The sequence below is a fragment of the Doryrhamphus excisus genome, linkage group LG2 (assembly GCF_037039965.1).
Source record: "Doryrhamphus excisus strain RoL-2023G ecotype Guam linkage group LG2, RoL_Dexc_Guam_v1.1, whole genome shotgun sequence".
Lineage (NCBI taxonomy): Eukaryota > Metazoa > Chordata > Actinopteri > Syngnathiformes > Syngnathidae > Doryrhamphus > Doryrhamphus excisus.
The window spans coordinates 8,162,541-8,176,226 of record NC_136358.1 but is presented as its reverse complement, the minus strand read 5'-3'; the positions used below and the strand labels follow the sequence as shown (position 1 = coordinate 8,176,226).

Below are 13,686 nucleotides of genomic sequence, written 5' to 3'. Positions count from 1 at the left end.
AGCCTATCCCAGCTGACTTTAGGCGAGAGGCAGGGTACACCCTGGACTGGTCGCCAGCCAATCACAGGGCACATATAGACAAACAACAATTCACACTCAGATTCATACCTATGGACAATTTGGAGTCGCCAATTAACCTAGCATTAGCCGTGCAGCCTTAAAAAGAGCATTCATTCATTTTCTAGCGCTTTTTCCTCACGAGGGTCGCGGGGGTGCTGGAGCCTATCCCAGCTGACTTTAGGCGAGAGGCAGGGTACACCCTGGACTGGTCGCCAGCCAATCACAGGGCACATATAGACAAACAACCATTCACACTCACATTCATAACTATGGACAATTTGGAGTCGCCAATTAACCTAGCATTAGCCGTGCAGCCTTAAAAAGAGCATATACAACAAAAATTTATATATATTTTTTACAATTAAACTTCATTAAAAATTGGAGGGAGGCGATGAAAAATTTGTAGTCATGTTGTTATAATAGGCTATAGGCCACATTCAATGATAGCATTATTGTTAGTGGCTAAACTTAGCCAAATCGCTATCATTAGCTGACAACAAACATCACTGGTGAGCATGTGCGGCTTCTGTGGGGTGTAATAATAATAATACATTTTATTTATATTGCACTTTCCATTCCACCCTCGGCCATCTTTGTGTGGAGTTTGCATGTTCTCCCCGTGCATGCGTGGGTTTTCTCCGGGTACTCCGGTTTCCTCCCACATTCCAAAAACATGCTAGGTTAATTGGTGACTCCAAATTGTCCATAGGTATGAATGTGAGTGTGAATGGTTGTTTGTCTATACGTGCCCTGTGATTGGCTGGCGACCAGTCCAGGGTGTACCCTGCCTCTCGCCCGAAGACAGCTGGGATAGGCTCCAGCACACCCACGACCCTCGTGAGGATAAGCGGTAGAAAATGAATGAATGAATGAATGTTTACTGTGCTATTTTAAGGTCTTTCTGCAAAAAGAGAGCCATAGATCCTCAATTTCAAAGCAGTCAAAGCAAAGCATTTCTTCTGTTTTTAAGGTCCTGCTGCAAAAATGCTGGCCAAAGAATTTTTTTCATGCTTGTACAGTATTGGGGAAATCGTGATATTGATGGTATCGATATTTGGTATCACTTGGGCTGCGTATGGATGGTGGGGAGGAGTTTGTGTGTGTTCCAGCATCAGGTGTGACACGACACACACACACACACACACACACAAAACACACTCTTTCTCCTTTTCCTCCATCCTTCTCATTTCCTCTCCATATTCCTCCTTGCAGTGTCACTCTTATGTCAACTATGTGTGCACGGATTCCTCCTTTCCCCTCCCCCACCCAACCCCGTGGTGACACACACACCCACACACACACACACACACACTTCCTCTCCGTTTCCCTCCCTTTCCACCGATCATTAGGAAGCCATTCTTCTGCATCGTCCCTCACATCTCTTCTTCATCACTCCCTTCGTCAATGCTGTGTGTATCCCCTTGAAAACATGCCTACTAGCCATTTAAAAAGATACACATCAAAGCACTGTTGAAGATGCACACGGAAAACAGCTAATTCCTTATCGGTAATGGCGCCCTCCAGCGGATGTAGTTATAACGGCTCCACTCCACCAAAGACAAAAGAGGGTGGGCGGAGTTGAAAATCTGCCATCTGTTTGTGAGGAAAAAGACCGCCAAAAGCACAGAACAATCTGTTTCGTCGATATCCATGAACTACTAAAAAGGGACTCATTCCAATTATTCTCATTTAGCAGATAATGCCTCAAACTAAAGTAAGATCAAGTACAAGATGTACACCGTATATGAGCGCCCCCCTGTGGTGACTGCTGCACGCTGCACCCCCTCCCAAAAAAGGAAAGGCGACATTTCAAGTGTAAATTCATGCACATTTTTATTCAACAGTTATATAAAATACTAATTTTTCATAGTTGCAAGTGCATGCCTCATCTGCCAACAGTTTTGAAGTTAAATTACAAAAAGCAAGGCTTCATGTCGTGTAGTGAATTACTTGGGCACTTAAGCAGTTTCTTAAAATAAAAAAAAAATCAACATATTTTTTGTATTGAGCAGTATCAAACCTGTAACTGATATACAAAGAAAAGTTCCAAATAATCATCATCATCATCATCAATAATAATAATAGGAGAACCAAATGACACGTTCTGTGGCACATGTACAAAACTGAACTTTTTTTTTCTTTCTTCTTGTTTACCTTGTTTATATGACACAAACAGCTAATCATGCATTTTGGGAGTTCCACATTGTTAACCACACACCTCACAAACATGCTTCATTGGACTGTGTGCACTGACAAGCGCCGCTTAAAAAAAAACAAGGTCGTCCATGGTGGATCCATTAGAAAAGAAGGCATAGAGCATTTGTGGATGGTCATTGAAAATACGCAGCTAAATGTTTTCCAGTATATGTTCACTAAAGCGCAATATATTCCAAAAACAGGCTCCCAAGTGTTTTAACCAAGATATGCAGATTTTCTCTTTCCTTTGTTGACTTTTATAAAACATGCATAGGCAGACACTTTTTTTATTTTTACACAATATAAGTTTTCTACTTTTTTTTTTTTAAACTTTGTTCGCAATACTTAAAAAGAGAAAAATTAACACTCATTTCCAGCAAGCCTTAATAAATCTAACCTAACTTTCTGAAGGGAAAAAAAAGACAAAATAAACATATTTGCAAATGATAGGTAAATTCCAGTTATGAAATTCAAGAAAATAGATCATGGAGTTATTTAGCCATTATACAGAAAAAAGAAAAAAGAATCAGGTCAAAGCACACACCAAAAAGAACCTGAGGTAAGCGTAATATGTACAAAACCATAAAACGTTCCATTATTTGGCATTTCGACAACATTGCAACATTCTTTTTGTTTTTGTTTTTTTTTTTAAGACTGCCTAATTCATTTCAGAGCTGTTTTATATATAAGAGTAGCAAAAAAAATATCAATAAATAGTTCTCACTTAGTTTGTACACCCTTACATTTTTAAAAACGGCATCTCATGTTCTGTCCTTTTTTTTTATTTTTTTTTTTAGTGCTGTGTTTTTGTAAACGTATAATAGTTAGTAAGAAGGTACATTGTAAATGGGTCGTCGGAGAAGAAAAAAAAAGCAACAAACATCTGCCTCACATACTGTTGGAGTGGCGTCCAATGATGAAGCACACAGGGGTGTCCTGGCGCTGAGCAATAACTTAGCAGATTTGACTAGGAACTAATCATTTGAAGGCATATCCAAGGACTAGCATGTGACACGACACCCTGGTATTTGGGGGTTGGGGGTAGAGGGGGGGTATCTACTGGATACCTCCACCGCCGCCGCTGCCTCCTCCGCTGGTGCTTCCTTTGCTGTCTGTGCCGTTGGTCTCTGAGGACAGCGCTTTGTTGAGGGAGTTGAGACTGGCGTCCGAGGGCAGGGCGTCTCGGCGCGGTGGCATCCTCTCGTTGATGCGGTCCAGACCCTTGGCCTCCTCAAAGCTGGTGATCTTGTGCTGGGGCGAGAAGCCTTTAATGGCTGGTGAAATGTCAAACACAAACAACAAGGTGGAGATCAGCTGGGGATTAAGGATTTCCGGTAACATTTAGCATGTTTTTCCTTCTAAAAGTAGTGACCTGCTTTGGTATGAAAACAAACAAAGTCAGACACGACATGAAAAAAAGCGACCTTGGGTGGAGTCAGCTGGTACTTTCCAGGGATGGACATTTGACAACATTACCGTGGTTCATTCATCAATTCTTTGTTATTTTTCTCAATGGTTTATTCAACATGGTGACAGGATCTCTGTCTATCAATGTTTCCATGCAAGTGGTGTACTGAGAATAATATAGAGCATACATATTATAGCTGTCTATGTATCCAAACCACAGAGAGGGTGAGGCCTTGACTGGAAAAAGGGGATCATTGAGATATACCCATCCCTGGTGACATCACTACATCCTGCCCTCACTCTGTTGCGTTTTTTTCCAAAATTAATTCATAAATGTTTGCTGCTTTGCGCTTGAATAGGGCCTATTAGTAAAAACATGCACATGTAAATTAATTTGTAGTTAGTCTTGGCCTAAATTAAGCATTTTAAAGCATAACAATGAACTAACTCGATGACCTCAAATACAAGGCAGAAGAAGCATTCTAATAGTGAATGTAGTATTCTACATTGCCACTAGATGTCAGTGATTAGACAAGCACCAGCCATTTATTGCCAGTTTAAATTTGATCACAGCAGACGCAATAATAATAACGATAACATAATAATCATAATAAAACATGGTCTACTGTTAGGGCTATAACCCACGACAAGCTAAAATTACTTTACATGTTTACGTACAAGTTTGATTACCCTGATGTCTACAATATAGGGTAATATGAGTGTGGTGTGAAAAAATCTTTGTCACACTTAAATGTTTCAGATCATCAAACAAAATTAAATATTATTCAATGCCAACATAACTGAGCACAAAATGCAGTTTTTAAATGAAACGATTTATTATTAAAGAATAAAATAAATCCAAACCTACATTGCTCAGTGCGAAGTCATTGCTCCCCTGTTAAAGCATAGTGGTTTATCACACCTCTAAAAGCTTTAGGACTCCAGCAAACCAAAGCGAGAGCCATTATCCACAAATGGCAAACACATGGAACGGTGGTGAACCTTCCCAGGAGTTGCCGGCCAACCAAAATGACCCCAAGAGCGCAGCAATGACTCAGCCAAGAGGTCACAAAAGACCCCACAACAATATCCATAGAGCTGCAGGCCTCAGTTAAGGTCAGTGTTCATGACTCCATAACAAAAACGACCTGCGTGGCAGAGTTCCAAGATGAAAAACCATTGAAAGTAGAACCACTTTCTTTCAGAAAAAGAACATAATAGCAACAGTATAATATGGTGGTGATAGTTTGATGGTCTGGTCTGGTTTAGCTGCTCCAGGACCCGGAAGACTTTCTGTGATATGTCCAGCAATGACAACAATTCTGCAAAGATGAGTGGGCCAAAATTCCTCCACAGCGCTGTAAGAGTTACTGCAAACCCTTGATTGCAGTTGTTGCTGCTAACGGTGGCCCAAGCAGTTATTAGGTTTTGGGGGCCATCACTTTTTCACACAGTTTTTTTCACCCCTCCCTTAGTAATAAATGGTTTCATTTAAAAACTGCATTTTGTGCTCGTGTTTGTGTGACTAATATTTTCATTTGTGTGATGATCTGAAACATTTAATTATGACAAACAACACTATACTCACACCACTGTACTTGATATACTATAGTCAAAGAGTGTTTCCACTTTCTCATGCACCCCGCATCATGATCAAAGTCAAAAGTCTAGTCTAGTTCTAGTTCATCACCTGCTTCCATTTAAGGCCCTGTCCTCTCTGAGGTTTTGCTAAATCATGGTGGCACTAATTAAAGCATTTCTATTGAAAATCTATTGAAATGCCCATCCCTAGTAGTTTGGGGGTCATCTGTTGTAATCAACATTACAACGTATCAACAATGTGCCCTAAAACACATACAATTCAAAGTATCAGAGGACTTAGTAGACAGACAAGGGGACTTAAAACCATCCCCCTTGTGGCTATTTTGGGGTACTTCTGGCATCAGGGTCGTCAGGTCACCTTCTGTTGGCAACAAATGAGCTCTGTGCTCCTTTCAAGATTATTTTGCAACACTGTTTAAATAGTCAATGGCATGACTAAATGTAGTGAAAAGGCACCCGAGGACCCTCAACGTCCAGATGGAACCCTGATACACGTCACAGATTTAAATCAATGGAAAAAGATGAGCGAACAAGGAGGGGAAGATGAAGGAAGTAAGGGAATAAATGATAAAGAAGAGAAATAAAAGAGTCGTGGAGCCCAATGAGACATTCACAAACTAGTACCACATTAAAACTGGAGAATACAAAAAAAAAACATTACAGAAGAACTCCATGGTGCTAAAGACGTGTTTGGTCTGCTTGGAGCATGCAGCAAATTAAGGATTTTTGACTCTAATCTGTACATTTGTTTGCATGAATGGTTGTGTTGTTGCTGCATAGCACAGGTCAGACACAGGTTATTAGCACAGCACACAGCAGGGCCACAGAGGAACCACAGAGGAACCACAGAGGAGGACTGCCCTCTAGTGGGCCAGCCAGGAAGTACTTGTAAATAGCAGCTTGGCAAAACTACTATTTAGCGCGCAGTTGAGGTTGTTGTTGCGCCAAAAGGAGGTGGAGAGAATGCAGTGGTTTGCCAATTTGGACAAGTTTGCAATAACAAGGCACAACTGCTTGGGGTCGTTTGAAAGGGGAAGTTGCACATTGTCGTGATGAGCAGCCTTCATAGCAAGACTTCAATGGACGTGCATTGTCTTCTCAACCAATTGTGCTCTCTGGAGGATTGGTTTGACTTTGTTCACTTCTTGACGACTGGGGTGTCCAAACTATTTCCACTGAGGGCCACACACCACCACATATATTCTCAACCATTGAAAGAGATGCTAAGAAAAAAACGTATACAACTCTGCTTTGTGATAAAGTAAACAGTTGTTAGTGCTAGTCAGCGGAGGCATATTGAAAAAACGAATTGAGTCGGTTCCTGCCAGTAATCCGGTTTTATGTTGCAGAAACATTTATTATACACCATGACTTTCTACAGCCTTGCTAATCATAGGGGAGCATCCTGAAGGGGTCAGGCGTGCTTGAGCTGGACGGTGCTTGTCACTGCCGTTCTTCCATAGAGGAAAAGCCGTTTTTTTTTTTTGTTTTTTGACAGCAGCAGCAGTAGCTTGCTGAAAATCAAGCAAATCACCAGCCATGAACCTCACCACTGCGCATCACCACCTAAATAACGCTAGCCAAAGATCCTCTATGTCAGTGATTTTCAACAATTGTGCCATGGCACACAAGTGTGAAATAGTCAGGTGTGCCGTGAGGAATTATTCAATATTACTTTTTTAATTAACATGTATAAATAATTTTCTGCAAATATTTTGTCATTGTCGCGTGTCATTGGTGTAAAGACTGGCAGAGCAATGTAATATTCATCCGTGTGGCAACACGTAGCTGATTGCCTCGTTCCTCTAATAGACTTAGTGATGCACGTGAGAGGTAGTGGTGACATGTTGTAACATTGTTGGTTAAATTAGTATGCGGATCAAAAGGATCTGCTGTGGCGAGTCCCTAATCAGGAAAAAGCTGAAAGAAGCAAATAACATTGGTTATTGGTGTGCCGCAAACTTTTTCCAACGTAACAAACGTGCCGTGGCTCAAAAAAGGTTGAAAAACACTGCTCTATGTGACAGCTATGCTCTGCTGTCTTTAAGGACGTACTGCAAAAATGCTGGCCAAAAATCCTCTGCATTTTTTTTGTCTTGTGTTCCCCCAGGGCCTTTATGTCATAGTATGACTATCCCCTTTTTCATATGATATGACTGAAAATATTTTCTTATCATCTTTCCACCGCTTTGCTCCCCGAGTGGTACGCATACGCATGGTTGGGAATCACTGCTCTACAGCATGTGACAGGAGTGCTCCACTGTTTTTAAAGACCTACAGCAAAAATGCACACACATTTCAATTATTTAAATATACTAAAACTAATTTGAGGTATGCTAAGAAATTTTTACATCTATATGACAGGAGCGCTCTGCTCTTTTAAGGACCTAAGTCAAAGATCCTATAAAGTATGTGGTAAGAGTGCTTTGGTATTTTGGGAATCTGCTATTGGAACGGTTAAGTTTTGAATTTAATTTGACGCTAATTGAGTAGTCCTGACCTGTAATATAAGACGAGTAGGTAGTCGGCAATTTTAGGTTGCGGATTATATTTTTTGGACCACATTTTCTATGTGGCCCTACTCCTCATGCGGGCTGTATTGAATTTTATTGGTATGATATGCCATGGGCCAATAAAAAAAAAAAGAAAAAAAAAAAGAGCTGCGGGCCGGAAATGGCCTCCGGTCTAGACTTTGGACACCCTGATTCCTGACAAAGTCTATGCTATGAAGTGTTTCCCCTTCCAAACATGCACAACCACAGGGCTTCCTAGTAGATCTCTCTTACAGCTAAGAACTACATGTGCTTTTAGCCCAGACACCCAACACACGCTACTCAAGCACCAGCAAGATGGATGGAAACCCAGCACAGCCCCCTGTCCGTTGCCGCCACGGGGGAGGGGATAGGGGGGGCAACAGAAGAGGGCCGCCAGACCTGCTTATTTATTCATTTATTTACCTTCGTCAGCCTCAATAGCTTCAATAGTAGCTGAAGAGAAGAAGAGGGGGGTTGCAAAACGAATGAGAAAGGTGAGCAAAGAGGAGGTCATTTTTGTGTCCCACCAATAACAACAAGCCAATGGCGACAACACATGTCCACATTGTTTTATGTAGCAAAAGGAGGAAGGAGACAGGAGACAGTGGGACAACGTCTGGTACACAACATGTTGGAGTCCAGTCAAAGGACTCTTGTGAAGCAGAGATGAAGATGAGCGGATGTGGGAGACGTCTTTTGATAGGACGTATCAAAAGAACATGGACCTTTAACTTACCGTTTGTCTCCAATGCTAAACAAACAACAGAGTCAATTATCGGACAATCACACAAGGACACAAACGGATTGATTGATGAGGGTGACGACGTCAACAATGACAGCGGAGCAGTACGCCGGCGTCTGCCTGAAGGAGGGAGGTCATGTCATTCTTCCCGTATTGCCACAGGAATCAGAGCACCTTGCTCCTTCCCAACGTTCTTGTCCAGGCTGTCTTGCTAAAATGACTCAATATTCTAAATCCTAAATGGGATCATCATTAGAAAAATAATCAAATCATGAGCTGGACAATGAAACAATTAAACAATAATGGAGGTTTCAAGAGAATGTAAAGTTGCAAAAATCAAGTGATTGGCTCTTTATTGATTAACCTCAACTGACTTTGTTGACCTTTACCTCGTGCGGGATTGGAAGGATCAAAGTTGCTCTGATTCCTTATCTTATATGTGAATAAAAAGGCAGTTACTCCCCCTTTCATTCACTACTGTCTTCACAATCTACCCACTTACACCAGACATGGTCCCATGTTTACTTATTATTGCGGACATCCAAACTACTCGGCGTGTTTTACTAAATTTGTCCATCTAAAACTGGTCAATCTCAAAGCCTTTGTGTTTGGAATATTGAACATGAGAGGGTGAGCGGGACTAAACTAAACTGGTCTCACAAAACGAGTGGGAAGCGGGAATACTTGCACAACTGAATATACCTGCAGTTTCTAGGGAGAGAAGAGAAAGAAAGAGATAGTAAGAAAGTAAAAAGTAATAATCATACTGTATTTTGAAAAGCCAACCAGTGGAACAGACAAGGAAAAGGGGACATGTTGCAACTACCATATGGCATAACATCTACATTACGAGCCAATTATTCTAGCATCTTGCAATTGTGTCTCCCTGGAGGGGGGGGCGGGGGGTCATCTAGTTCGCAAGGACAGGTTGTGGTGTCCGATATTCGGGCTTACCGTTCTGCAGCTTCTCTTTGCCGCCAGACAGCACGCCGCTTGGTAGCATGCCCGTCGGGGTGAGACCCTTCAGCGTCAGCACGCTCTCACTCTCCTCTCTGGGACACAAATAGTATATACATATGAGCTAGCTAACAATGCATAACATACTTGTATATCAACAAAACTACAGTGATATTGTTATTGTGGCAGCTAACATGAAAAACTATTATCCGGCTAGCATGACGCCTCGCTAGCGGTTCGTGTCAGAGATACGTATATAGCTCTCAATTTTGCTACAAAGACTCAACACAATGCTCGTTTACTGTCAGCCTTTTTACCCGAGGACTGGAGCACATGTCTTGTGCTGGAAGACACAGCCATCCCAATGAGAGCGGACATAGTAAGTGTTGTCGCTGTATCTATGTTGCTGTTAGCGATGGAAACAGCGTAAGCGCCTGGGTTATGATGTGAAATCGACGCGCCAAGATTTTGGTAATGTTTTATATCGACAGAATACAGCGAAATACTGTAACTGTAATACTGTATTACAGGTTATCATCAATGTAGTTGTTCTTGCATGATCACAACATGTACAGCATATAAAATGTTAAAACACTGTTAGAGGGCTTTTGTAGTCGAAATAGGTGTGTCCCAATGATGTGCATTGTTAGCTAGCTTATATTAACTTGTTTTCTGGCGTTGTAATACACAGAAAGGGAAAGAAATGTGTTGATGTTTCACATAAGGATTGGTAATGATGGGCAAAATAAAATTAAAAAATCCAAAAATGTACCACTTCCACACGGAATGGGAGAAGAGTTCAGGTAATGTAACATTACTGATGCCTAGTGACCAGAACATGTACCTTGTATTTCAACATTTTTTGACTAATAAAAGTCCAGTCAACCACAAAATAGTGATAATTTCGTAATTAATTCATTTTTGAAAACCTGGGATGAGAGTGAAGGAGAGATGTTCAAAACAAGGGAGGACTATATGTCAAGGCTCAAGGCATCAAGGCTCATCAATACATTATTTTGACCCTTAGGATTGTTGGATAATATAGGTGAGTGACCTCTAAAGATTTACTGCCACATAAAAGGTATTAGACGTGCTGGTGTTAGTTACCTGAGCACAGAGAATACCCGGGCCATCTTTCCGATGGCGCGGATCTTGTTGCGGATCACCTCCTTGCGAGCAGAAGCCGTGGCACCTGCAGAGTCAAAGGTTGCAAATGGTTACCAGCTGCCTTCATCACAGGAATGATATAACTATGTGGGAGTTTGGATAGTAAGAGGTTTGGAAAGAGGTATGAAACGAGCCACACGTCACAGCAACGTTGCATACATGCCACCTGTCTTACATTATAAACATCCTCTGGTCTCCACAAATAACATATTCTTGATTTAATGATGTTTTCCCAGGGTTATGGTTCTACTTAAGCAAACACTTGAACATAAAGTTGTCAGAACATTGTCAAAACAGGTCACTAATCACACTATGGAGCCTCAGTCATATCCTAACAGGTTAGTTTGCCTGACCAAACCTGCTGCACAAAGCGGGGGCACGGCTCGTGTTTGTACCTTTTTTGAGGGGATATATTAGCTGTCCTTCTCATGAAACACCCCACAGAAGAGGAAGACAAGAAAAAGGGGACAGAGAGGTCAGTGGATGGCTGCAGCCAAAGAGGCGATGATGTTGGTGGCGGCGGCAAAAAAAGTAGAAAGATGAGGAGATAGGAAGCAAAACACAAACAACAAGGACAAAAAGCCTTGAACACAAAAACTCTGTAAAAACATAGAAGAGAAATTAGATGAAGAAATAAAAGCATGACAAAGGAAAATGATTATATGAAAGAAATAGCATACATTATGTGAAATGAAAACAAAAAAGTTTGTGATTTTAAACAAGGTGGCAACCATGGAAACCAAACCAGAAAATGTGTGAGAGCGTGAGTGAAAGAAGTTGAGGAGAGGATGATCAAGTATGAAGGGGAGAAAAAGAGAAGCGCTGCTGAGGTGACTTCCTGTTTGGCAATAAGGGGCCGGTGCTAGTGCAGAGGAAATCCTCATTTTTAGCATGGGATTAAACTGACTACTCTAATATATTACTTTACGAGGTAAACCTCATTGAGAGTGATCTGGCCAAGATGGCAGGATAACAAAGTTTCTGACAAGAACTATCATCATTATTATTATCACTAGTAGTGGTAATCACGTGACACATCATCTGTCATTTTATATTGCTGATAAACTTGATGTGAAGGCAGCTGTTTGTCTCTCTCTGGTGGACAGAGAGTGCAACTGCAGCAAGCTTTGCTTACCATCCAATTCCTCATCGGTCGTCAACTCGTCGTTGGAGCAGATGCTCAGGACATTGACAAGCATCTCGGTCACTGCAGAGTAAAAATAAACAAATAAAAAAAATGACACAACCTTTTAAAAAAGCTCAACCATGGATGAAAGATAGCCGACCCTTCTCGCCAACGAATGGTAGCGACCAGGTAAAAACATCCATGAAGTTGGGCAGCCAGTAGGGATGAGGCGAGCAGTTGAACTGTCGGATGTTCATCACGTTGTTCTCGTATTTCAGTACCGCCGCTGATGAGACAAAAAGGAATGATTATTAAACAGATTTTTAATAAACCAAAAATAATGCAAATATACAGTAGCGGCCAGAAGTTTACATATGCTCATCAAGGGCTTGAATTTCTGTTTAATTTTCAGCACTTGAAGTGTTCTTTTGGTGGTATGTAAAATATATACATCGGTATATACAAAGTATGTCCTGTGCAAACGAGAGAAAAACCTAAATAGTAAACTGACTTTTGTTTTGAAAAATAATTGAGGATGTAATAATTCTGTCTCCACAGAGAATGGTTGCACCCCAGGGGATGGCACAAGCCGGGCCACTGTATGGAGACCATGTGCTGCCCATACAACATGTCCCCGTCTAAACCTCGCCTGTCCACTGCTACACGGAGCGTTACAATCTGGAGCTGGATTTGCCTGCAGGAGTGTTCTCAAGTGTCTTACCCCAGGGACACAATGACAGTGACAGGGTGGAATGCTCTACCAACTGAGCCACGGCCGTCCCATATGTATATAGTGTGCATATAGTACATATATATAGATAGATATAGATATCATTAAAAAAAACATAATACCCAATGGAAACACTTGGGAGGGAGCTAATGAAATTAAATTAAACACTGCCCTGGTCCCAACCTCTCGCCCAAAGTCAGCAGCTAGGATAGGCTCCAGCATATCACCATGACCTTCAGCGGCATAGAAGACGGTTGGATGGATATTGTATGTCTGCCTGCATGGCTGAATTTAAATTATTCAGGCAGTTTATTAATCATGTAGAAGCTGTCAGTGGGTGTGGTCACTGTCAGGGTCTTGACATAGTTGCTGGGTTTTTATCTTCCATATTCAAAAACAGTAAAATTGATTGTAAAGTATATAACTAGGGGTGTCACGATATACTCGATCGACGGAAGAGGATACACAATATTAGGTTCACAAGAAACATTTATATTCATAAGAAATATTTTAAGAAAACTACAATGACAAAATATACAGTATGACTGGACAGATAGACTGTTTTATTTAAATGTCAGAAAAATAAGTTTGCATGCAAACAAATGCATGACGCAAGAAATAGTTCCTGTCTTTCATTTTTAACACACAACCTTGTTGTTCGATGCATGTAACCAGCGTACTCTAACGACAAGGGCTTGGTGGTTGAGGTTGAAGACAAGTCTGAACATCTACGTGTTATGATCTGACAAATCTTAAGTACCTTTGATCAAATGTAGAACTACTAAAAAAAACTTCTGCTTGGCCAATTTCGCCACTGTTCACCTCCGATGGAAAAAACAGCCACACGTCACTCGCTGATGCTGGGAACACCAACATAAGTTGGCTTGCAAGTTTTAAAGTGTGCGTAAAGCATTTAATGTGTGGTTCCAATCCTGCCATGCGCACGGCTACTTCCACATTACTTGTATTTTCATTCACGGTAACACCTCCATAGTTCACAGTTCTGATTGGCTACTGGCTTCTCTGCTTTTACTCACATGATACTACAATATGTAGTATTTTTTTTTTACTTTAGTAACTATTTGGACTGCACACACACCACAACAGTAACATAACCAATGTTGTAATACTGACAAGGCGTATTATTTTTTGACCCGGCGCTAAT

General features: G+C 41.2%; 2 protein-coding genes across 4 annotated transcripts in view; both read right to left on the bottom strand.

Annotated features, from left to right (window-relative positions):
- plaa (phospholipase A2-activating protein) overlaps positions 1-13,686 on the bottom strand; it is an 80,650-nt gene that overhangs the window by 19,813 nt on the left and 47,151 nt on the right. The gene's annotated exons all lie outside the window — the stretch shown is intronic.
- Positions 1,875-13,686, bottom strand: part of LOC131125032 (protein phosphatase 3 catalytic subunit alpha) — a 70,318-nt gene continuing 58,506 nt past the window's right edge. The window contains exons 9-14 of one of the 3 annotated variants that reach the window (XM_058066145.2): positions 11,952-12,077; positions 11,801-11,872; positions 10,606-10,690; positions 9,496-9,593; positions 8,223-8,252; positions 1,875-3,530 (exon numbers count right to left, since the gene is read on the bottom strand). In XM_058066145.2, the coding sequence (XP_057922128.1) occupies positions 3,313-3,530; positions 8,223-8,252; positions 9,496-9,593; positions 10,606-10,690; positions 11,801-11,872; positions 11,952-12,077 (629 nt within the window). In that variant the 3' untranslated portion in view covers positions 1,875-3,312. Of the gene's footprint in view, positions 3,531-8,222; positions 8,253-8,314; positions 9,253-9,495; positions 9,594-10,605; positions 10,691-11,800; positions 11,873-11,951; positions 12,078-13,686 lie in introns of those variants that run through there. The other 2 variants (XM_058066146.2, XM_078797089.1) reach the window with 2 other exon arrangements.